At 43.5% G+C, this 26,811-nt stretch overlaps 1 protein-coding gene across 1 annotated transcript; it reads left to right on the top strand.

Annotated features, from left to right (window-relative positions):
• The first annotated feature begins 1,941 nt into the window (after positions 1 to 1,941).
• LOC309549315 (synaptic plasticity regulator PANTS) lies at positions 1,942 to 26,568 on the top strand. The gene is given in 4 exon segments (XM_082249508.1): positions 1,942 to 2,039; positions 13,110 to 13,277; positions 26,280 to 26,383; positions 26,385 to 26,568. Coding segments are annotated over 4 exon segments (366 nt in total). The 5' UTR covers positions 1,942 to 1,970; the 3' UTR covers positions 26,410 to 26,568.
• The last annotated feature ends 243 nt before the right edge of the window (positions 26,569 to 26,811 follow it).

A 26,811-nucleotide genomic window follows, 5' to 3' on the forward strand; every position in this document is an offset into this window, starting at 1 on the left:
ATGCCTACATACTTTTGCTACAAGGTGTCCCTCATTCCCATCTCAGAAAGTTGGGAGGTATGTCATTATATAAGAAAAGTGTCCGCACACCAACCGATGGCTTCAGGATGAAAGGCTTTATTGAAAAATAGGATGCAAGGTACAGCAAATGGATGGTAGACAAGCGTGCTTGTTCACTGGGTAGTGTGTGAAACGCGTCTACCATCCATTTGCTGTACCTTGCATCCTTTTTTCAATAAAGCCTTTCATCGTGAAGCCATCGGTTGGTGTGCGCCCACTTTTCTTGTATTCCTTTTTGCGGTGGCGATCCAAGGTCCTGCACCCATGGTTGGCTGTGGAGTTCTAACTGCTTGAGCGGTGTGCATCTTTTCTTCAGGTATGTCATTATGCTTTTGTCTTGTTTTTTTTGTTTTTTTATATTTTTTTTTTTTCTGAGGTTTACAATCTCTTTAACCACTTGCCGACTGCCGCAAGTACATATACTGCGGCGGTCAGCCCGGCCAGGCAAAGTGACGTACTGGTACGTCACTAGCCTGTCACTGGCTTGTGAGCCAATAGCGGGCGAGCCCGCCCCGGCTCATTCCCTAACAAGTCAGTGCGTGTGACCGGCAGACCCGATGTCCTCCGGTCACTCGCGATCGTTCGCCGGGAAGGGAGAAAGGCAGGCGGCTAATGTAAACAAACCGCCTGTCATTCTCCCCTGTGTAAAAATGGAGGTCAGACGATTCTACTATGTAGGACCGTTGATCTCTGTTTTTACACTAGTAGCCATGTCCAATCACAGTTAGAAACACGCCCCTAGGACACACTTAACCCCTCCCTCTCCAATACAATTAACCCCTTCCCTGCCAGTGTCATTTTTACAGTAACAGTGCATATGTATAGCACTGATTACTGCAGTAATGTCACTGGTAACCCCAAAAGTGTCAAAAATGTCAGTCAAGGGTCCGATCTGTCCGCCGCAATGTCGCAGTACCGCAAAAAAATCGCAAATCTCCGCCATTACTCGTTAAAAAAAAACAACAAAAATGACAAAAATCTTTCCCTTTGTTAGTAAAAGCGATAACTTTTGCGCAAACCAATCAAAATACGCTTTTTGCGATTTTTTTTACCAAACATATGTAGCATACAACAAATTGGCCGAAAATGTTAAAAAATTTTGATTTTTACATTTTTTTGGGAATTTCATATAAAAAAATGTGAAAAATATTGTTATTTTTGCATAATTGTCGCTATTTTTTTGTTTATAGCGCATGATCAAAAAATCGCACAGGTGATCAAATAGCACCAAAAGAAAGCTCTGTTTGTGGGGAAAAAAGGACGTCAAATTCATTTAGGTACAGCGTCGCACGACCGCACAATTGTCCCTTAAAGTCACGCAGTGCCGAATCGCAAAATACCCCCTGGTCAGGAAGGGGGAAAATCTTCCGGGGCTTAAGTGGTTAAGGGTTTGTTTGTATTTCATTTCCCACTATACAATTTATATGGGTTCATTTTTATATACTGTACTTGCCCACTATACATTTTATATGGCTTTATTTCTATTTAATTGCTGACTTTTGTATATAGTTTTTATGGGTTTATTGTTAATTGCCCACTATACAGCTTATGTAGGTTTATTTCTTTTTATTTCCTACCATTTTTTTCAAATCGTTTGTTTTTCCCCCTGCATATGTGTCTTTAGTTACAGCGCTGATGTGTTTTATTACTTGATTTAGGAAAGAGCACTGCTGATCTGTAGAGATAGTTGAGCAATGGCCGCTTCCGTACTGAAGCAGTGACAGTCCTGGACCTCGGAGCGGCGCTCTCACACATAAGAATGTTCAGTCCTCCCAAGTCTGTTATTATTCTTACACATCTCTGACGTCCAACCAATCACATGCAGCAGGAAATACCTACACACACGCACGCTTGGACCCGCCCCCTCGTGCGGACCACTTTCGCTTCTGCTCTCATTGGTGACTCGGAAAATGTTTTGTGATTGGTCAGAGGGTGAAGTGGGTGGGACTGGTGAAGGAAGCATGGCTGAGCTGTGGAGGGTGAGTGTGTACAGCGGGCGAATGACAGTGCGGGTGCTGAAGGACGAAGGAGGGCAGTGTATTAGGTGATGTTAGCTGTGGCAATGACACAGGCGGCCATGAGGAGTGATAAGGAGGATAGCCAGTGCTAGTATTACAGTATCAGAAGGGATGTTTTGTTCTTTTCAGTACACTGAATTAAAAGGTATATTCACATAATGCGAATAGGTGTCATGGCTGCAGGGGCAGACTGGCAACTTTCAGCCCAGGGGGCAAGTACAAACAAGAGGCCTATGGTGCAGCGACTTGGCCCCCTTCCCGCACCCCACTGTCCCAATGCTCCCCCTGACCCCCATTCCAAGCTGAAGCCCTGCTCCAGATACTCTCAACCTACCGGTGTTCTATCAGAATACCACTACCTATCAGATTCTGCAACCGCAAGTGGCGTTCGGACAAGAACAACTTACTGCGCATGCGTTCCAACATGGCCGCTATGCTATCTAATAGGTTTCCTAATGTGACAGAACACAAAGTCTTTAAATGTTACATTTATTTTTGTAGCAAACTCACCATATAGACTGGATTTTCATTAATACATTTAATAGAAATGTATTACATTTCTATTATTATTGTAATATAGTAAAAATAGCTAGAAACCTGCAGGTAGGTGACGACGTCCATCTTGGTACACCCTGCACTGCTCAGCGACAAACTGATTATATAGTTAAATAGACTATTTCACTCGGGCGCGGGGAAATAGTCTATTTCAGTATATAAGGTGAGTTTACTGCTAAAATGTAAAATTCAAGACTTGGCTGGGTGTAAGAAGATGTCCGCCGCTGTTCTGTGTTCTGTCACATTAGGAAAGCTATTGGAACGCATAGCGGCCATGTTGGAACGCATTGCTCATGCGCAGTAAGTTGTTCTCGTCGAACGTCACTTCCGGTTGCAGAAACTGATAGGTGGCCGTATTCTGATAGAACACTGGCTTAATCCAGGTTCTGGACCAGGCCAGCAAGGGGAGGTTGGGGGGAGGTGGGACAGCTCGGTTAGGGCTGGCCGGGGCAGAAGAGTCTGCAGTGGGGCATGGAGCCGGCCTCTGCTCAGACACAGTTTACACCATCTATGCTGGGGGAGAAGGCCTGAGCTTTGTCCTGGTCTTCAACTCGCACTCAGTAGGTCAGCGGCAGGGACTTTTTACTTCTCTTCACCAGAAATCCTTTAGGCATGTCTGTGGCAGAAGCAGTGCAGCCTTTTTATGGGGCATCAGAGCGGCCCAGGGGGCAATTGCTCCCCTGGCCCAGTCCTCCCCTGCATGGCTGCCCTTAGTTGCCAAAGGTAGTCAGTGGGTTAAAGCAGATCTTCACCCTCTGAGTGAACTTAGCTCTAATCCACCCCTCCGCTACATGAATAGCGCTGTCTTTTTTGTTTTTTTACTTTTTTTTTTTAAATGAAAAAATTAGTTGAATGAGATGCTCTCTGTGCCTCCTGGAATATGCATGTCACATATCCCAGGAGGAACAGCCCTTCATTCAGAAAGGAGGAGGCATGCCTAGCACTGTGTCATTGGGCTGAACCAGGAAGAGCCAGCGGGCTTGTCTTGATTACATCACAAGCAACATGCAGCGCAGGATGGAGCAGTGGCAGAAGACAGGATCTCAGCAGAACAACGCTGGATCCCCTGGGTGGGTGAGTATCTGAAACATGCACAACACACCACCCTATGCACGGCGGGTAAAAAAAAAAAAAAGAAAGAAATGGGAGGATGTAAGCAAAGATCTGCTTTAAAGGGTAACTCCACTTTTGTGGGGGAAAAAAATAATAATATAGCGTATACAATTGTGTCATATTGTAATTTAATGTTATTAAAAATGACCTTTCCTTTTCAATCTGTAATTGTCTGTAAAATGCAATGCAATATGGCTACCTGGAGGTGTTCTGTACACCAGAATGTGTAAAGAACACCCCCCCCCCCCCCCCAAAACATAATTTCCTGCTTGTGTGATTGGCTCCCTGATTTTCCCATAAGTCTACACTAAGGCTCCGTTCACACCTAGGCATTCTGGATTACGAGTCCCGAATCGCCACAAAAGAAGGTCCAGAACTTCTTTTGGGCTACAGGCGTCCTGCAATTCTGTTTGTGCAATTTTTAGGGGAACAATTGAAGCAAAAGTGCGCCATAATTGGGGTGCCATTGAAAGTAACAGGGTCGCAATCGTGTTTTGCAGCGATTCTGCCCGCGATCCGGAACTCCTAAGATACAAGTCAGAGATCAGGCATCCCCTGCAACAAAAATATAATTTTTGGTCAGATACTCCCAATAGGAAATCATGCCTAAAGGGATAGAGATCCAGCAATTTTCCTCATTAGTGCCCTGCGGGTGCAGCAGCTAATTCATAATTAAGAAACCACTCTCATTAGATTCACTTACCACATGGACACAGACAAACACAGGGATTTCTTTAGAATAACAAAAGGTGGGAATCTGCAAACAAGTTTTTTTACAATCCCTGCAATGTACATAGATCACCCAGAGTGGAATGCTTTTTCCTCAACAAAAGTGGAGTTACTCTTTAATTAAAGTGTATGTAAACTTGCTAATAATGAACTCCCTATTTCCTCCCTATTGGTCTGTTAGGCCTCATTCACACCAGTGGCCAGACGATTGAGCCACAGTTTTAAACCTCCACTCCATCTTGCCAAAAACCAAACAGCCTGTCCCATTCGGCGGAATGTAAACAATGCAACGATTAAAGTTTCCCCCTCTGTGGGAGCAGGCATCTATCCACTGACCTAGAAGTGTAAAGCATGAAGAAGTGAAATGCTGCGCAAGCCGACATAGTTCTCCAGTAATATTTGTAATGGTATGTGGACTCAGCCAGCACTGCTCCAACCACACCCCCGATGCCTTTTTCCCCAACCACCATGGCTTGGTCACAGACCTCTGTGACCAAGCCCTGGTGGGTGGAGCAAAACGTATCAGGGCGTGGCCGGCGCAGCTCTGGCTCATAGCCACATACCATCACAACAGGCAATTACGTGCATTGACACTTCACAACAGTGTGAATGTGGCCAAAGTGCCTAGTCACATCTATGGGTGTGCATTACTATGCGTGCTCCAATGTGCTTGCATAGGTGTGAATGGGCACTAAATGTTTACTGAAGACAAGAATTTCCTAAATCTAAGTTGTATGCTCAACAATAATGAGAATGTTTGGTATAATGCATGCACATATATATATTTCCCCCTTCATCTTCCAGGACAGCTACTTAGAGAGATGATTGGCCCTGCCTTCTACAGGAAACACAAATCAGACACAATTTAAAAAGCCCACCCCTTTCTCTGACCCTCAGTTTTTTTGCGTTTCCAGACCTCCAGGAGTACACACACCATAACGTTTGTTTTTTCTTGGGGTCTGGTTACTGTGGTTGGCGGACCCCATTCTCTCTAGGTTACAGGTGTTAGACCAGTTATGGCTTGTCTGTAATCCCACTGTAATCCCACTATTTCTCAGAGGGTTTTTCCCATGTAGTAATACTTGCCTTAATGTGATAGGACAACTCTCACTTTTTGGCTTCCGGGCTCAGAGGTGAGTCCCCCTAGGTATGCATGGCGAGAGGATCAGGTGTGGGCATCTCTGCATGTTTTCCTGCGCTCCGGGTGTACCAAGATGGCATCTGATGACACAATTCCGGTGATGCAGTAAGATGGCGCGGAACCGGAAGTAGCGGGGCACACTTCCTGACGCGAAGATCTCCCCAATAGCCAACAGGGATGGTGGCTGATTTTCTGGCTGCAGAGAGGGCTCAGGCAGAGGAGCACTTCCTAGCTGGCAAGACCCTTTACCAGCGGTGCACACCAGGTGGATTCTCTTGCAGTGAAGCAGATTCTAACAGAGGATATCCCTGTGGATAGAGCACCCGCTCAGACTGACTCAGCGGCTGCCTCTTTCTCCATCACTGTCTCAAAGGTATGTGCCTTCTTGAAATGGGGCCTTTAGGGACAGTGTGGAGACTAATCTTCAATCAGTAGAAGTTATTCTTTTGCTCATTGTTTTCTTTTTTCCAGACCGACAAAACACCTAAGAAAAAAATGTGGGAATTGTAGGTCTAGGCTCCCTGATAATTATAAGAAACTATTATGTGACAAACGTATTTCCTCTGTAGTGGGTTCAGAGTCAGCTGCCTCTCTAAAGTAATTAATGTCCTCAATGAAGGAGATAGTTTCCTCCTTTCAGTCCTTTAGTGATAGATTTGCTGGCCTAGGCCCTTCTACCTCTAAGTCCGTTACAGTAGTTCGGGAGCCCTTACCCACAGTTTCGGCTAGATCCCTGCCTCTCCTAGAATTAGAAACAGGTCTGATTTAGAGGAAGGAGAGAATTCAGTTTCTACTTCCAATGAGGAATCAGTTTCAAAGGTTGAGGAAACTTAGCTCACCTAAGTATCTTTTTGCAATCAAAGATATTGATGAGTTTTAAAAGCTATCTATACTTCCGAACAAATTGAATTACCTCAGCCGGTTCAGTCAGTGTAGGATAAAATGTACGTACAAGGGTCTGCAGGGTCGTAAAGTTTGGACTTTTGCAGTCCATCAGTCCTTAAAGGACAAGATTCTTTCTGAATGGAAAGAACCTGAAAGAAGATTGTTCCAATCAAAGGGTCATAAGAGACAGTTCCCCTTTCATTCTGAAGTGGAAGATGTATTTTATAAGTGCCCTAATTTAGATGCACCTCTATCCCAGGTATCTAAAAAGTCTGATCTTTCCTTTTAGGATTCAGGCGTTCTAAAATACCAAATGGACAGGAAAGCAGACACACTGCTGTGTAAAGCATGGGATGCTTCAGCATTCTCCCTAGGACCAGCCCTAGCTTCCACCTGTGTGGCTAGAAATTTGGACATATGTATTCAAACTGATGGCTTGCTCTTCTCTGATACTCCGGTGGAGGAGATATGAGAATCCTTCCCCCTGGTGGCTAAGTCGGTGGCATTCCTAGCTGAAGCTGCAGCTGAATCTGTTATGCCTGTAGCCAGAACATCAGCACTTATTAATTCCAGTAGATGTGCTATCCAGCTGAAATCTTGGGAGGAGGTTTTACTTCCAAGAATAAATTGTGTGGTATTCCCTTTGAGGGGAAACTCTTGTTTGGTTCCACTTCAGAGGAAGTACTGGCAGGTTCTTCAGAAAAAAAGTAAGTGGTTTCTGGCAAGGAAAAGCAAACCACGGGGCAAAAAACCTTTTCTGTTAGAAAAGATCTGAATTTAAGTCAGGTGGTTTTCAGACCAAAAAGTGGTCATTCAATAAAGATAAATCAAAGGGGGGGGGGCTCACTTTGCTCCTTCAGCCCCTGCCAAAAGTTCACAGTGACGCCAGAATAGGGGTGGGAGGAAGGTTGACAATGTTTGTCGACTATTGGGCAGAAATCACCAAAAATGCCTTCGTTCTCCAGATTTTAAGAGATGGTTACAGGTTAGAATTCAAACTCCCCCACCCCAGAGATTTTTTTTCACCCGGCAACCCATGGACCTGGAGAGGAAATAGGGCATGTTAGAACTGCTCTCTCTTTGGCAGACAGAGAATATAATCTCTGTTGTGCCAGAGAGCCAAAAATTTCAGGGGTTTTATTCCCAAGTGTTTTTGGTAAAAAACAAACCTCATGCAAATTTCATATGATTATCAGCTTAAGCGTCCTCAACAGATTTCTAGTTTACAGACGATTCCGAATGAAATTCTGTCAGAAATATGTTACTGCCAGAGGTATTCAGGATAACGCTTGGTTTGCATGACGCTTATCTGCACGTTCCAATTTGGCAGAGTTGCCAACAATTTTTAAGGTTTGCAATTTCACCGAAAAGGGGCTGCTTTGTTGGCAGTTTAGAACCATTCCATTTGGATTCTCAGCAACCCCGAGAATTTTTTTACGAAAATCATGGCTGAGGTCATGGCTTAAATTCGTTTACGAAAGATATCGTTCCTTATCTAGATGATTTCTCGATCTTTGCAAAAGAAAAAGAGAAAATAAAAAAAGATCTAGAATTTATCTTACAGACCCTTAAGAATCTGGGCTGGAGAAGGACTGTAGGAAATATGTTGAGACCTGTGTCACCTGAATTCGGAACAAGACAACCAGAACTAAGTCTTGGGGTCTACTCAGACCTTTGCCGATTCCAGATGGGGCCTGGAAAATGATATCCATGGACTTCATTGTGGAACTGCCCCCATCTGAGGGTCACGCCACCATCTTTGTAGTCGTGGATCGGCTATCCAAGATGGCACATTTCTTGCCAATGAAGGGTACACCATCAGCCGCAGATACTGCCAAAATGTTCATCAAGGAGATTTTAAGACTGCATGGAGTTCCTACCAACATAGTGTCTGATCGTGGGGTCCAATTTACCTCCAAGTTCTGGAAATCCCTTTGTGAAAAATTGAGAATTCAACTATCCTTTTCCTCAGCTTACCACCCACAGACCAATGGCCAGACAGAAAGGACTAATCAGACCTTAGAGCAGTATTTACGCTGTTTTTCCTCTTATTCACAGGATTATTGGGTAACGCTGTTACCACTGGCCGAGTTTTACCTCATTATTTATAATTCTAAACTACCATACTTATTTATTTTTTATTAATACCATACCTCACACACACTATTTATTTATTTATCTTTCGGCTGAAATCATTTATATTTAGCCAGTGATTGGAAATTTTCCACAGATGCAATATTTGCACGATTCATATTTGCACTATTCTGTACGCACTAAGCACTTTCTCCTCTATTTGCACTTGCATCTTTGCACATGCATTAGGTAGCGCAGTTTCCAACTTTTTCACCCCCACATCATTTCTCAGCCCCTAAGTTTCTTAGGGGTCGGTTGGTGGCTGCAACCTTTACCTCATAGACCTGGTAGTTCTTATCCATAGCGCTGGTTCTTTCCCCCCCCCTGTACTGGCCGAGTTTGCCTACAATTATTCTGAACATTCTGCTATTAATCAGACCCCGTTCTTTGCCAATTATGGCTACCACCCTTCCTTCCTGGTCACCACAGTTCCCGAAGGCCCTGTTCCTGCTGTCCAGGACACGGCTATTTTTTTTACATCCAATAACAGATTACTACAGGAAACTATGGCCAAAGCTCAAGAATGTAACAAAAGGTTCTATGATAGAAAAAGAAGAGGAGAACTGATCTTGGAACCTGGTGACAAGGTATGTATGGCCACAACCAACCTAAAACTAACCTACCCGTCAAGAAAACTTGGGCCCAAGTACATAGGCCCCTTTCCAATTAAAAGGAAAATTAATGATGTGACCTATGAATTACTGTTACCTGAGTCTTTTAAAATCCACCCTGTCTTCCAAGTATCATTGCTGAAATCTACATTACCAGACCCTTTCCCTGGACGGATCAATGGGCCTCCTGAACCCAGGCTAATCGATGGAGAAGAGGAATTCGAAATAGAATCCATTATTGATTGCAGGAAAAGAGGCAACCTAATCCAATACTTAATTAAATGGAAAGGTTATGGACCTGAAGATAATTCCTGGGAGCCAGTAACCAATATTCATGCAAAAGGCCTAATCCAAGCATTCAAACGTAATCGCCCTGAGAAACTAGCCCGTTTGGGCATCCGGAGGCTGCCCATTGGGAGGGGGCAATGTAAGAAGACGTTTGCTGTGCAAAGACGTGTTTCTGTCAGAAACCTGACAATGGCCAATGCGCATGCGCGAATTTGTGCAACTGCGCACGCACGTTCGCGAGTACGCGAACGTGCGTTAGACGTTGGCGCCAAAGGGACTATTTAAACCCAGACATTGCACTGCTCTAGTGCTGCTTTGTCTTCAGCCTTGTTGACCTGAACCTGCTAACCTGTATCCTGTTTACCAGTACCAGACCCGGCTTGTCCTGACTATCCTCTGCTCTCCGCCTGCACCGACGTCGGCTTGTTCCTTGACCTCCGCTCCAGTCTGCTCCTTCTGGCTCCTGTATGACCGTTTGGCTTCTGACCCGGCTTGTCTGACTACACTCCATGCCACCAGCACTAGTTGCCTGCATACCTGCTCTGGAACTGCCCGGCTATCCCTGTCTGTGGACATCAGGCACTCGTGCTACTCTATACTCGGTGCCTCCTGTCTGCACTATCAGGGGTCCCGAGTCAGAGGCGTAAGAGAGGCCTTCCTCACCGTTCAGGCTCACCTCCAGGTACGAGATAGAGGGTCAGAGGAAAGGGAGGGCTTTTTAAATTGTGACTGATTTGTGTTTCCTTTAGAAGGCGGAGCCAATCATCTCTCTAAGTAGCTGTCCTTGAAGATTCATGGAAATACCGGTAACGGGGGTTATACACACACACACACAGTGCATCCAGAAAGTATTCACAGCGCTTCACTTTTTCCACATATATTATGTTACAGCCTCATTCCAAAATGGATTAAATTAATTATTTTCCTCAAAACTCTACAAACAATACCCCATTATAACAACATGAAAGAAGTTTGCTTGAAATCTTTGCAAATTTATTTAAAAAAAAAAATCACATGTACATAAGTATTCACAGCCTTTTCTCAATACTTTGTTGAAGCACCTTTTGCACCAATTACAGCCTCAAGTCTTTTTGAGTATGATGCTATATGCTTGGCACACCTATTTTGGGCAGTTTCTCCCATTCTTTTTTGCAGGACCTCTCAAGCTCCATCAGGTTGGATGGGGAGCGTCAGTGCACAGCCAATTTTAGATCTCTCCAGAGATGTTCAATCGGGTTCAAGTCTGGGCTCTGGCTGGGCCACTCAAGGACACTCACAGAGTTGTCCAGTAGCCACTACTTTGTTATCTTTGGCTGTGTGCTTAAGGTCATTGCCCTGTTGGAAGATAAACCTTCACCCCATTCTGAGCACTCTAGAGCAGGGTTTCATCAAGGATGTCTCTGTACGTTGCTGCATTCATCTTTCCCTTGATTCTGACTAGTCTCCCAGTTCCTGCCACTGAAAAACATCCCCACAGCATGATGCTGCCACCACCATGCTTCACTGTAGGGCCAGGTGATAAGCAGTGCCTGGTTTCCTCCAAACATGACGCTTGGCATTCAGGCCAAAAAAGTTCAATCTTTTTGGCAAACTCCAGACGGGCTTTCGTGTGCCTTTTACAAAGGAGTGGCTTCCGTCTGGCACCATACAGGCCTGATTGGTTGAGTGCTGCAGAGATGATTGTTCTTGTTTACCTCTCTGACTAATGCCCTTCTCCCCTGATCGCTCAGTTTGGCGGGGCAGCCCGTTCTAGGAAGAGCCCTGGTGGTTCAAAACCTCTTCCATTTACGAATGATGGAGGCCACTGTGCTCATTTGGAACTTAAATGCTGCAGAAATATTTCTGTACCCTTCCCCAGATCTGTGCCTCGATACAATCCTGTCTCAGAGGTCTACAGACAATTCTTTGGCTTCATGGCTTGGTTTGTGCTCGGACATGCACTGTTAACCGCTTGCCGACCGCCGCAAGTAGATTTACTGCGGCGGTCAGCCCCGGCCAGGCAGAGTGACGTTAATTAACGTCACTAGCCTGGGAGGGTCTGGGGAGCGAGCGAGCGCCCGCGCGGTCACGGACCCCCCCCCCCCCCCCCGCGTGTGACTGGCGGACCCGATGTCCGCCGATCACTCGGCGATCGTCGGGGGAGAGGGAGAAAGTCAGGCGGCTTGTGTAAACAAGCCACCTGTCATTCTCCTCGGTGTAAAAACACTGATCACACGGATCTACTATGTAGATCCGTTGATCAGTGTCCTTACAGCTCAAGCCACAGCCAATCACAGTAGAAATAACGCCCCTAGGGACACACACAGCCCCTCCCTCCCAAATAAAGTTAACCCCTTCACTACCAGTGTATTTTTACAGTAACAGTGCATATGTATAGCACTGATTACTGTAGAAATGTGACTGGTAACCCCAAAAATGTCAGTCAAGGGTCCGATCTGTCCGCCGCAATGTCGCAGTACCGCAAAAAGAATCGCAGATCGCCGCCATTACGCGTTAAAAAAAAAAATCTTTCCCTTTGTTAGTAAACGCGATAACTTTTGCGCAAACCAATAAAAATACGCTTTTTGCGATTTTTTTTTTTTTACCAAACATAGGTAGGATAAAACAAATTGGCCGAAAATGTTAAAAAATTTTGATTTTTACATTTTTTTTTGGGGGAATTTCATATAAAAAAATGTGAAAAATATTGTTATTTTTGCAAAATTTACGCTCTTTTTTTGTTTATAGCGCAAAAAGTAAAAAGCGCACAGGTGATCAAATACCACCAAAAGAAAGCTCTGTTTGTGGGAAAAAAAGGACGTCAAATTCGTTTAGGTACAGCGTCGCACGACCGCGCAATTGTCCGTTAAAGTCACGCAGTGCCGAATCGCAAAATACCTCCTGGTCGTTTAGCAGCCAAATCCTCCGGGGCTTAAGTGGTTAACTGTGTGACCTTTTATAGACCAGTGTGTGCCTTTCTGAATTATGTCCAATCAACTGAATTTACCACAAAATCTCAAGGATGATCAATGGAAACAGAATCAACTTGAGCTCAATGTTGAGTGTCATGGTAAAGACTGTAAATACTTATGTACATGGGATGTTTTTATTTTTAATTAAATTGCAAAGATTTCAAGCAAACTTCTTTAACGTTGTTATTATGGGGTGTTTGTAGAATTTTGAAGAAAATAGTGATTTTAAACCATTTTGGAATAATGCTATAACATAAAATGTGTAAAAGGTGAAGCTCTGTGAATACTTGACTTTGCAACACACACACACACACTATTGCTCTGTGGCTTTCACATAAAGTAATTTAATGAGTTTATGCACAGATGCAATACGTAAGTGTTTGTTGTTTTATCTAATGTTCAAACAATTGATTTCTGTTGAGCGGGAACTGCCACACACTGATCAAAATTCGGCCAGTCCCCGCTGAACCAGACACATTTCATTCAGTGTATAGCCAGCTTAAGATGGTGTTGTTTTCAGCTGCATAAGGAAAGGGATGCAATTGAAGTAATAAAGTAATATGATTATCTTTTATAATGTGTGCAGAGAGATTAAAATGTATTTATTTTTTTTCTCTTACACAAGCCTCCTCGAGACTGTAATGACTACTGGGATGAATGGAAACACTGTAAGAGTCTAAGGCATCGTTTCCATTACTACTACACTCATGGAGGAAAACCAGATTGCCAGCAGTGGAAAGCAGACTATACAGCATGCAAAGAGTGGGAAAGGATAAAAAGCCAGGCAGCCAAGGTGAGATATGAAACATGTTTTTGGATGTAGCTTTCTGTTTGGCATATATCAGTTCTAATTTGTTGGATTGAAATTGTCCACTTTATGTGCATCCAGCCACAATTGCTGCAGGTAAGCACTGGCTGTGCAAACAGTCATAAAAAGCTGTGGTCGCCAACATCCTGTCTTTGCAGTGTAGTGATTCGGTGGCCATAGCTATCCACACGCAGCTGTTAGTTCCAGCCACAGGAATCAGTAGACAATTGCTGCTGGAATTCCCAGCATGGCTAATCGTTGATGCAAGTGGAGTCTTTAGGTACTCTGAAAGAGCCCAGGCTGCAAGCAGCACTAGTCATAGCAGCTGGCTCATCTTCCTGTTTTAAATGGAGTTCATTGCATCAACAAGAGTCAAAATGGTCTTTTTTCAGTTTGGGAGTAATGGAAGACTGCAACTCAGAGGGATGTTTATCTGGTAGGGGCTAAAGAAACTTAGAACCAGATTTTTGACTCAGAGATACAGGGTCGGTACACCGTGGATGGATGTCATGTCAGGCTTGTGTTCTTCTACCTCCTGCCACCACTGAGTTCCGACTGTGCCTAATCCACACTGACTGTCACTGTCAGTCCCTACAATAACATTAACCCTGGCCTGCCCTGGCTGTATGGTGCAATCTGCAATTACAATCAGAAGAAGGCTGCCCTGCTGCAATACTTCCATGATTTCCTCTCAATATCGCAATATATATATCGAAAAAAAAATATCGCAATGTACTTTTTTTTCCAATATCGTGCAGCCCTAGTTTGGTTAGAACACATTTGCAAATGCATGCGTAAACTGCAAGGCCCCTTGAAGGCACCCTGTATTACTTGCAGTCCTTACCCTTGCAAATGTGTGCTAACTAAAGCCCTGTTTTTAACGCATACTGTTGGACAGGTAATTCGGATGGTAAGCAGACTGGTTGGTGAGTTGAGCTGGGGATTTTCTCTGGTTTTGTCTTAAAGCAGGGGTGGGGAACCTATGGCCGGGGGGCCGTATGCGGCCCTCAATGTCATTTGGTCTGGCCCCCCATGCAGCTGAGTCTGTGTCTCTCAGCTGATCTGTCAGAATGGAGCCAGTGCTTCCTGTATAGTTTAGACTCCGTTCTGACAGTCTGAGTGAGTCACAGGCGGAGTGATATCAAATGCACTCCGCCTGTGACCAATACAGGAAACATCGCCTCTTCCTCCAGCGCGGCGCTGCTGCTAGCCAGCATTTCCCGCCAGCAGCACACACAGCAGTACCAACCAGAGCCAGCAGTACCTACCCACCAGCAGTACCAGCCAGCTTTACCCACCAGCAGTACCAGCCAGCTTTACCCACCAGCAGTACCAGCCAGCTATACCCACCAGCAGTACCAGCCAGCAGTTCTTTTCAAAACTTACCACCACAAAGAGTCGACTGCGCTCCAGACTAACTGACGCAAACCTGGAAAACCAGTTGCAAGTAGCAACATCATCAATACCTGCTAACATCACACAGCTCACCAAAGAGAAGCAGTTGCAGACATCACATTAGGGGTGAGTTAATTAAATGTTTGACCAAATATAACAGGCACATTTTTAAGTTGATAATTTTGTATGGCCCCCGAATGATTTTATAAATACCCAAATGGCCCTTGGCAGAAAAAACACCCCTGTCTTAAAGGCTAAGTTCACCTATTATAACGTGTTACATGTTAAACCTGTATCCAGGGTGTAACGTCACTAAATGAGCAGCCCCTGTTGTGACAGCAAGCTGGGGATCTTATCCCCACACTCGCTGTCACAATGTAAAAAAAAAGCAGCTGCATGGGGCTCCGCCCTTCCGGCTGCATCATTTATTCACAGAGTTCTGTGAATGGGGTAAGTGCAACTACCATCAGCCATTGTGGCTGATGGCTTGCAGTGAACTACCAGGATGCTAATTAGTGCTCTAGGTAGTTTATTGATGCTTCCTGTCATTTAGTAACTGCCTACCCCTACAAGGTAACACCAGACAGCTACACTGACAGTTTTTAAAGCCTTGCATTGCACCTGCGATCTGCTGATCCTGGGTGCAATGCTTTACAGGTTCCTATTTATTTTTTGTAAATGGTGAACTTAGCCTTTACAACCTCCTTGGAATGCCCTCTCCCCAGCACTCTCCCTTTCCTTCCTACCCCTAATTCAGTTTTACCCATTCTCATAAGATACTTCTTAGACCTTTCAAATAAATAAAAAGGTACGGTAATTTGAGAGGGAAGATGGCTATATTCATATCACACATACCTTAATTTGTATTGATATCTTATGATGTCCTGTCCTACCTGTCTGTAATATATTTGGACTGTTTTCTCTTGAATAAAGGATTTATAATAATAAAAAAAAAACCTCCTTGAAAAGGCAGAGGGGGCAGCCACATCTGACAGTCCTAGGGAAGATGCCAAAGATGGGACAGACTTCAGGAACAAAGGGCATGATTCCAGGCTGCAGATGTTGGCCAAACAAGAGGGCACACTACAAGCTGAACTGGAGCCCTTAATAGAATGTAAGCTGGGTGTACCCAGCATCTCTTGTTTTGTCTAGAATCAGACTGTTGCAATGACCTGTCCATAAGGCAACATAAGTTTAGGGAGTGTGAAGCCAAGCCTCAGTTACAAACAGAACTGCTGGTATCAAGTGAGGGTCAAAGGCCTGAGATGACCGCGGTCACTGTATTAGTAAGAACAGACTTAAAATCAGAGTTTTTTGTGCCTCTTTGCAATGCAGGAGAAGCATATAGAGATTCTTTCTCTACGCTGAATGGTGAGAGAGCGAGTGTTTGATCAACACTTACACTCAGTACACAATCTCCAAAGCATTAAAGCGGAGTTCCGGGCACAAAAACAATATTTTTTTTTTGTGCCCCTCCGCTAGGTAGACCTCACCTGAAAAGGAATTGGATAGTTAATTTTTTTTTTTTGTTTACTTACCTGGTAAATGAAGATCGAAGATACTCCCCTCAGAGTACTTCCTCCCTCGGAGCCGCGGCTCACCCCGTCACTTCCTGTCTCGCTATGATTCCTGGGAGCTGAACGTCATAGCTCCCAGGAATCAATGCAGAGGCATCGGCCCCGCTCGTCATTTCCGGGCGACGCCGCATTCCCCTGCTAAGCAGCTTCTGGGCATGCCCAGAAGCTGTGGAGGAATGCAGCGCCGCACCGGAAGTGACGAGAGGGGCCGGTGCAGGCGCATTCTGGGACAAGAAGATGCGGAAGAAGACACAGAAGAGGACCGCGCCAGCTTCAGCTGCCCACAAGAGAGATGGAAACGCTGCGGAAGAAATTTTATAAGTAAGTATTTCTTCTAAAAGGTAAGTGCGAACCGGGACAGATCAGAGGCTAGCCATTGTGGAATGTGCTAGCCCTGACTGTCCCGGGGGTATGTTTAGTAAAAAATCACTTCTGTGCCCGGAACTCCGCTTTAAGTGATTCTAAATGCAATTTTTTTTTTTTTTTTTGTAATAAAAATAAAAAGATGTTCTACTTGCTCTGTGTGAATATAGTGCCCTGAGCCAGTCCTTTACCTTTTCTTTGGCAGTTCTCCTCCTCTTCCTGCAGGTGTCCCCTTAGCAAGCCTTGTGCACACAGTACTTCTTGGCCACACCTCCCCACTTGATTTGACTGACAGCCTATGGCTCCCACTCCTGCTTGTGTCTATTTTGTTTTACCTCAATGCAGGATAAAACAAAAGTCTTGCCTTTTAGAATTTCTTTAATCCCTTAGGTGCCCAATACCCGATGATCACTTCTACAGCACAACATTTAGTCTAGTGGTAAGGTCACAACACTCCAAAGGCCAAGCTAAGGATAGGCTGAGCTGGATAGCTGTTATAGTAGGGACCAGCTGTAGCAGCATTGTCGAGGATCTTAAAGTATTAAATGAAGGAAATGCTGGCAAAAAATATGTTAACCACTTGCCGACCAGTCGCCACACTTTTACGGCGGCAGGTCGGCTCTGTCCCGCAAAACTATGTACCTCTACGTCCCTTCGTGAGACAGCTAGTGGTGGCACGCGCACGTGCCGATTGGCCACAGGGGGAGCCAATCAGCGGTTCCGGTGGATGCAATCGCTCCCCATGGAGACAGAAGGCGGTCTGTTGATGTAAATACGGCATACAGGTTTCTTCTGTGTTCACCCAGTGAGTCCATCCCCCACACAGTTAGAAAGCACCCCCTAGGGACACACTTAACCCTTTGATCGCCCCTGGTGTTAACCCCTTCCCTGCCAGTGTCATTAGTACAGTAACAGTGCATTTTTTTAGCACTGATTACTGTAGTAATGTCACTGGTCCCCCTAAAAGTATCAGTTAAATGTCTGATCTGTCCGCCGCAATGTCGCAGTTCTGCTAAAAATTGCTGATCGCCGCCATTACTAGTAAAAAATAAATAAATAAAAAAGACATAAATCTTTCCCTTAGTTTGTAGACACGATAACTTTTGCCCAAACCAATCAATATACACTTATTGGGATTTTTTTTTACCAAAAATTTGTAGCAGAATACATATTGGCCTAAAATGATGAAAAAAAATTGGATTTTTTTATTTTTTTTTATTGGGAATGTTTTGTAGCAGAAAGTAATATCAAACCCGGGCCAATTGCATTTCTCACATACATGTAAAAATCTGCATTTTTTTTTTTGCTAGAAAATGACTGAGAACTCCAAACTACTGTATATATATTTTCTGAAAGCAAAGTCCCTGGAGAATAAAAAGGTGGTTGTTGTAATTTTTTATGTGACAGGATATTTGTGCAGCATTTTATCAAATGCAAATTTTCGGGAAAACATACACTATAATGAAGTGCACACAAACACAATATAAAACCATTATTTTGGTAAAATATAAAAGATGATGTTACACTGAGTAAATAGATACCTAACATGTCACTCTTAAATTGTGTAAACCTGTGGAATAGCAACAAACTACAGTACCTAAAAATCTCCACAGGTGATTCTCTTAAAAGCTTTTACAGGTTGCCAAATTGGAGTGCTGGCACTAAAATAATTGCTCTCACTCTGACGTTTGTGACGATACCTCACGTGTGGTGCAATCACCGTTTACATATGTGTGCGGGAACTGCGTACGCAGTCACATTTGCGTGTGGGGGCGGTAACACTTTAAAAATTTGTTCTAAATATATTCTATTTAAAACATTTTACACTGTCTTTCATTTTTTTTATTTTTTATTTAACTTTATTGCTATCAAAATAGGTCCTCTTAATGTAGAGATCTGGGGGTCAATTAGCCCGCAGATCTCTCCTCTTTTCTCCAAAGCAACCGAAACTGAGATCAATTAGATTGACTACTATAGCTACTCAATTGCTTTTACTTAGTAGAGAATGGCCAGGTGAAAAGAATGACACAAGGATCATAGCTGCAGCAAAGGTCATGGTATACCCACTTCCCAATGAGGACATATATATATATAAAAAGTTAAAATGTCAGGTTTCTGTGATGTAAAAAATGACAAAGATAAATCATTTCAGAACTTTTTCCACCTTTAATGTGACCTATAAACTGTACAGCTTAGTTGAACAACAAACTGAAATCTTTTAGGTGGAGGGAAGTAAAAATAAAAAGCTAAAATAATATTGTTGTATAAGTGTGCACACCCTTAAACTAATACTTTGTTGAAGCACCTTTTCATTTTATTCCAGCACTCAGTCTTTTTGGGTATGAGTCCAACATGCTTTGGCACACCTTGACTTGGCAATATTTGCCCACTCTTCTTTGCAAAAACACTCCAAATCTGTCAGATTGCGAGGGCATCTCCTGTGCACAGCCCTCTTCAGATCACCCCACAGATTTTCAATTGGATTTACGTCTGGGCTCTGGCTGGGCCATTCCAAATCTCTAATCTGTTGAAGCCATTCCTTTGTTGATTTGGATGTATTCTTTGGGTCGTTGTCATGCTGAAAGAGGAAGTTCCTTTTCATGTTCAGCTTTCTAGCAGAAGCCTGAAGTTTTTATGCCAATATTGACTGGTAATTGGAACTGTTTATAATTCCCTCTATCTTGACTAAGGCCCCTGTTCCAGCTGAGGAAAAACAGCCCCAAAGCATGATGCTGCCACCACCATGCTTTATAGTGGGTATGGTGTTTTTGGTGATACGCAGTGCTGTTTTTGTGCCAAATATATCTTTTGGAATTATGGCCAAAAAGTTCAACCTTGGTTTCATCAGGCCATAACACATTTTCCCACATGCTTTTGGGAGACTTCAGATGTGTTTTTGCAAAATTTAGCCGAACTTGGATGTTTTTCTTCGAAAGAAAAGGCTTCTGTCTTGCCACTCTACCCCATAGCCCAGACATATAAAGATTAGGGGAGATTGTCACATGTACCACACAGCCAGTACTTGCCAGATATTCCTGCAGCTCCTTTAATGTTGCTGTAGGCCTCTTGGCAGCCTCCCTGACCAGTTTTCTTCTTGTCTTTTCATCAATATTGGAGGGAATTCCAGTTCTTGGTAATGTCACTGTTGTGCCATATTTTCTCCACTTGATGATGACTGTCTTCACTGTGTTCCATGGTATATCTATTGCCTTGGAATTTCTTTTGTACCCTTCTCCTGACTGATACCTTTTAACAATGAGATTCCTAAAATGCTTTGAAAGCTCGCTGCAGACCATGCTTTTGCTGTAGGATGAATCTAAGAAAATGTCAGGAAAGACCTACTAGAACAGTTGAACTTTATTTGTGGTTAATCAGAGGCACTTTAACCAGTTGCCGCCCGCCCGCCATCATATTACGGCGGAGCGGTGCGACCATTGTTATGACGGCGGGCCATTCAGGCAGGGCAGGCGCGCGATCGTGTGCGCGCCGCCCTGCACTGCCGGTGTCGGCGTGTCCCCGGGACACAGCCCGTCACCGGCAGGGGGGAAACAGCCAATGGGCATGGCTGTTTCCCACGTGATCGGCTGTGTTCCAATGACACAGCCGATCACAATAGAGGAGCGCAGAAGATGACCGCGCATGCGCGGTCATGTTGGTGGCTCTGTGTTCCCTAGGAACACAGCTAGTCACCGGCAGTAGTAAACAGTCACTGACAGTGACTGTTTACTATGTGATCGGCTGTGAATCCATTCACAGCCGATCACAAAATGTAAACACAGAGCAGTAACTCACTGTTACTAGCTCTTCTCCCCTCACACAGTTTCCAGTGTGAGGAGAGCAGAGCCAGAAACAGTGAGTTACTGCTCTGTGTACCTGTCAAAGTAAAAGCACACAAATTAACTTGTCCCCACACATTCCTCAGCCCCCCCCAATTGCACCTGTCACCCAACAGTCACCTCATCAGCCATTTGCGCCTGCCGAATCGCGGTAACATCGCGCAAACAACGCATGACGCCCAAAAAAGGTACAAGAGCTTCTTTGGGGCCTCATGAGTTGTTTGCGCGATGTTACCGTGATTCGGCAGGCGGAAATCGCGCCAACATCGCACAGCGTTGGGGGTGCTATTGCAAATCACGGCAACGCACAGGCGCCCCGCAATTTGCAATGATTTCCGGATCGCCAGCAGAATCGCGGTGATTCTGCCCACGATTGCTACGCTCACATGTGAACGGCGGGCGGTCGGCTTTCAGATAAGGGTGGTCCCAGTGGCGGATTCACTGCGGAATTACCCTTACGGTGCAGGGGAAGAGGTGCACCCTCCCGCCGCGTCCCAGACGTTTTCCCAGCTTACCGGACCCGCCGGCAGCGGGGAAAACTATCCGGTCCCTGATCCTCAGAGACAGGAAGTCGAGTGAGGGCAAGATGGCCCTCACTCGACTCTATGGTCTTGGAGGACCGGAGCTACGTCAAAAGTCGTTGCCTAGCAACCGGTTTAAAGGGCCGCTTTTTTTTTTTTTTTTTTTTTTCAACAATTTTTTCTTTTTTTCTTTTTTAGTGTAGTTGTGAGGTCTTTTTGACCCCAGATCGCACAATAAAGAGGACCTGTCATGCCTATTTCTATTACAAGTAAAAACAAAAAAAAATCTTCATTTTGCAAAGAATTGTGGGAAAAAAATTACAACTTCAAAAAACTCACCATGCCCCTTATTAAATACCTTGGAATGTCTACTTTCCAAAAAGGGGTTATTTGGGGGTTATTTGTACTTTCCTGACTTTTTAGTGTCTCAAGAAATGAGATTCAGTACATCAGGCGTGATCAAGTGTGATCAATTTTCAATGATTAGCACCATAGCTTGTGGACTCTATAACTTTCACAAAGACCAAATAATATATACTTATTTGGGTTATTTTTACCAAAGATAAGTAGCAATATAAATTTTGGCCAAAATTTGTGAAGAAAAATTACTAATTTGCAAAATTTTATGACAGAAACAAAGAAAAATGTGTTTTTCACAATATTTTCTGTATTTTTTTATTTATAGCACAAAAAATAAAAAACCCAGTAGTGATTAAAAACCATCAAAAGAAAGCTCTATTTGTGTGAAGAAAAGGACACAAATTTTTTTATGGGTACAGTGTTGCATGACTGAGTAATTGTCATTCAATGTGTGAGAGCGCTGAAAGCTGCAAATCGGTCTGGGCAGGAAGGGGGTGAAAGTGCACTGTAGGCAAGTGGTTAAACATTGGTAGGTGTGTACTAACTCCTATTTTAACATGAGTTTTAACGTGATTGCTTAATTATACATCCCTAGTTATATGAGAGTGTGCACACTTATGCAACCACATTATTTTCTTTTATTTTTACCCTCCCCCAACTAAAAAAAAAAATCTGTTTTTTTTTTTTCAGTTGAGTTGTACATTTTATAGGTCACATTAAAGGTTTGAAAAATTTCTGAAATTATTTATCTTTGTCTCATTATTTTTTACATCACAGAAGCCTCACATTTTAACAGGGTTGTGTTATATTAACTGTACGTACATCAGTCAAAGTGATTCACCTATATTCCCCCTGGTGCCAGGAAACTATGCTCATGCATTTCACTGCTCAAAGGAGCTTATTCATAGGACCCTATAATTACCCACCTCCTTCCCAAGCCTATTCTGACACTTCGCTCTTACATGTAAAAATCGACTTTTTCTTTTGCTAGAAAAAAGAACACCCAAACATTATATATATATTTTTTTTAGCAGAGACCCTATAGAATGAAAGGGTGTGTTGTATTTTTTTATGTTACACGGTATTTGCGCAGTGGTTTTTCAAACGCAGTTTTTTTGGAAAAAAAACATTCATGAATAAGAGAAAAAAATGAAAACCATAAAGTTAGCCCAATTTTTTTGTATAGTGTAAAAGATGATGTTACATCAGTTAAATATATACTTAACATGTCACGCTTTAAAATTGCGTCTGCCTGTGGAATGGCGGCAAACTACGGTGCTTAAAATTCTCCATAGGTGACGCTTTAAACGTCTTTACAGGTTACCAGTTTAGAGTGGCACAGAAAGTCTGGTGCTAGAATTATTGCTCTCGCTCTGACATTCGCAACAATGCCTCACATGTGTGGTGCGATCACCGTTTACTTAACCATGGTGGGACGGTGGCGCTTTCAATTTTTATTTTTTATTCTGTACAAAAAATGTTTTCTTTATCGTACATCATGGGACACAGAGCAGCCATTTTCATAACTATCTGGGTTATACGCCACCTATAGGTGAATGGACACTGGCAACCAATTAAGACAGGAAGTTCCCCTCTCTCAGGGCCTGATATTCCATCCTGCTTTACAGTCTCTAAAAACTTAACGGCTTGGCTATTGAAGCCTGGATCTTGAAGGAGCAGGGTATATCTGGCCCTGCAGTCTCTACCCTAATAAACACTAGAAAACCAGTCTCTAGAGGCTTTTATTACAGAGTCTGGAAGTCTTAATTTCCTGGTGTGAGGCCAGGAAATGGCATCCCTGTAAATATGTCTTTGGGAGAATTCTAGCCTTCTTGCAAGTAGGGGTAGATATGAAGTTAGCCTTAGGCACTATTAAGGGTCAAATTTCAGCCTTGTTGATTTTTTTCCAGAGACTGATTGCTGCACATTCCTTAGTTCAAACCTTCGTTCAAGGGGTGCTACATATGCTTCTGCCAGTGAGGCCATCATTGTGTCCTTAGGATCTAATTTTGGTGCTGGCAGTTTTACAGAAACAGACTTTTGAGCCCATGCGGCATATTCCTCTGGTTCTTTTGACCAAAAAATTAGTCTTTTTGGTTGTAGTAACTTAAGCCAGAAGAGTATCGGAATTAGCCTCTCTTTCTTGTAAAGAGCCATTCTTGATTTTACATCAAGTTAGGGTGATTTTTTGCCCAAGGTGGTGTCCGCTTTTCATTCAAATCAGGACATTAATACTGCCTTTCTTCTTTCCAAATCCTCAAACAGAAGAGGGTATGGATTTGCCAGGGTATTATCCAGGCATATGTCTTAAAAGGGAAGGTTCCACCTTTTTCGGTAAAGGCACATTCTACCAGAAGAATAGGTCCTTCTTGGGCAGTTCACCATCAGACTTCTATGACTTAGATTTGCAAGGCCGCTACTTGGTCTTCCAAAACATACGTTCACTAGATTCTATCAAGTGGATGTTAAGCCCCAAGAAGTGTCTGCATTTGGCAGCAGTGTTCTGCAGGCAGCTATGTAGATCTTTTGTGGCCTGATGGCGGTATTTTTATGGTGTCCCCCTCCGCTCAAGTGCATTGCTTTGGGACGTCCCAGATAGTAATGAATATGGCTGCTCTGTGTCCCGTTATCTACAATAAAGAAATATGTATTTCATCCTTTCGGATGAGGGCAGGGCCCTACAGGACGCTGCCTGAGCCTCAAACACAGTGGACTCGGAAGGCCGCACGGGATCCACCCGGACCCCCCCCCTATGTTCCCTTCCTTTTTTCTGTCCCCCTTATCCGCTTAGCTGCTGTCTTGCTTCCCGCCACTTTACCCCTGTCCCCACCCTTCTTCCCCCCCCCCATGTGTCCCCCCCCGCTCTCCCTATCACATACGTTATACAACTTCCTTCTACCCCTGTGTGACTTTTACTCATCATTGTGTTTTTCCGGTGAGAAAAGATTTTTCAATGTATTTACCTCACGCACTGTATTCCGAGGCACACTTACCTAGATACTCATCTGTATGTAGATGTTATGACCCACAACTCTATCTCGGTGCTGACGTGCATTGTGACTGCACTTTGTTGGCTTACACGCGTAAGTGATTACACAAACCCTCCTTTTAATGTATCTCCTTTTGATATGTTGATGGTTTAAGTTTTTTGCTAGATAATGCTTTTCTCCCTGATCTACAGTCAGTTTTGTTTCTGTCATGCTGCACTTTCTAATGTTGCCGCATGTGGCATTTGTTTTTGTTGCTTTTAAATATTTCAATAAAGAATTTGAAAAAGAAATATGTATTTTTCCTACAACTTACCTGTAAAATGTATTTCTTGGAGTACATCATGGGACACAGAGGTCCCTCACCCTTGTCTCGGATGTTTATTGCTTGCTACAAAACTGAGGTACTTCCTGTATAGGATGGGTTATATAGAGGGGGACTTCCTGTCTTAATTGGTTTCCAGTGCCCATTCACCTATAGGTGGCATATAACCCAGATAGTAATGAATATGGTTGCTCTGTGTCCTGTGATGTACTCCAAGAAATGGATTTTACAGGTAAGTTTCAGGAAAAATCCTATTTGTTTTTTTGCACTTTTTTTTTTTACATTTCTTTTTTTTTTTTACATTTCTTTTTTTTTTGTACAAACTTTATTGCTATCACAAGGAATGAACAACATCCCTTGTGATAGCATGGGCCATGACAGGTCATCTTTATGGACAGATTTGGGGTCTATTAGACCCCAGATCTCTCCTCTGGCCCCCCATCCAGCAGATTGAACCGAGATCGGTCTGATTTGCTGCTTCTCTGGCCGCTGGTGGACAGGTAAACAAGGGGGTGGAACCGGAAGTGACGAATACTCATCGTTCCCAGTTTCCAGGGTTGCAGGGAGAGGGGAACTATGTCAGTTCGTCTTTCACTGTCACAGGCAGCCATCGCCGCTGGCCTCCACGATGGGACCGGAGAGCCCAGGGACCCCCTTCCGCCACCCGCAAAAGTGATCGAGTGGCTAATTAGCTACTTGGATCACTTCTGCCTTCTACAGACTCGCCGGCTGAAAATAATGGTACCGGGATGATGCCTGTAGGTGCAGCCATCATCCCGGTATAACCACTGAAACCCAAGAGTAACTCTACTTTTGTTAGGAAAAAAAAAAACATCCCCTCAGTGTGATCTATATATAACAAGGATTTTAACCTACTTGTTTCTGCTTTTAAGGAATAACTTTGTTAGATTAAGTCGTGTGCAGGACTGATTCTGAATGGGAGTGACTTTTTCATTTTTGATCAGCTGATGCACTTGCAGAGCTCTAATGAGGAGAGTGACAGGGTCTGCATTCCTTTAGAAGTGATTAACCTTTTGGGAGCATCTCACTCAAACTGACATTTTTGCTGCGGGGGTGCTTAAAATCTGACTTGATTCCTAATGCAGACTTAAGGGAAAATCAGGGAGCCAATCACACAAGCTTGGAATCACATCTCTGGGGCGTTCCATACAAAGTTGCCATATTGCATTGAATTTTATAGATACTTACAGCGCTGCAGATTGAAGCAAAAAGGTAATCTTTCATAAGACAAAGTTACAATATGGCCTGCGCCACATTTGTATGTGCTATAGCTATTATATATATATCTTTTTTTTTTTTTTGCAATATTTTTCCCACAAAAGTGGATATACCTTTTAAGTTCCCTTACGGAGTGAAACATGTAAGAATTGTTACCTGGCACTCGTTTCGCTTTAATCAACTAAAGGTGGCTTTTCTCGAAAGTGGCTTTCCCTTTTTGGAGCATTGAATTGTTGCAGGTTTGACAGCTTATGACCAAGAAGAGCCTGCTTCTTACAGCTGGGAGGTTGGGGGCAGAGGGGAGTAGCCTGGAGTAGAGCAATCGTTTGAAAACATATTGAAGATTTAATAATGACATATTATATTTTTAAAATATATCTTCAGGAAGCTCTACTGCAGAGTGAGAAGGCTCGGCAGAATGAAAAACAGAACAATCCCGTGTGGACAATGAGGAAGCGTCCTCCTGCAGACTGGCACCTGCCATTGGATAGATAATCCTAAACAAGAAGACTAACTTTGAGCTGAATATGAAGAGCGACTTCATTTAATTTCTATGGAAGTGTTATAGCTCTTCTTTTTATGTATTTTGCTTCCTTTATTTAGAAGCATGGATCTAGTGTCTCTAGAAAGCTAAAGGTAACAGAAGTTTATGAAAAACTAAAGAAATAAAAAAGGTGATTTTGATGCTGTTCGTGTCTTGATCTGCACTGAAATTACATTTAGGTAGGCTACTTTCACACTTCTCCATTGCAAAGATGTGCTAAAAACGCATATGCATTTTTCCACATTCAGGTGTGTTTTGCACCTATGACGTTATGCCTGGTTCACACTGGTGCAACATGGGATCCAACTTATATATTTCCCTATGAGAGCTGTCCTAACTCATCCGACACAAATCGCTCTGACTTTAGAAAAC

Source organism: Pelophylax lessonae (genome assembly GCF_965119305.1).
Source record: "Pelophylax lessonae genome assembly, chromosome: 1".
NCBI lineage: Eukaryota > Metazoa > Chordata > Amphibia > Anura > Ranidae > Pelophylax > Pelophylax lessonae.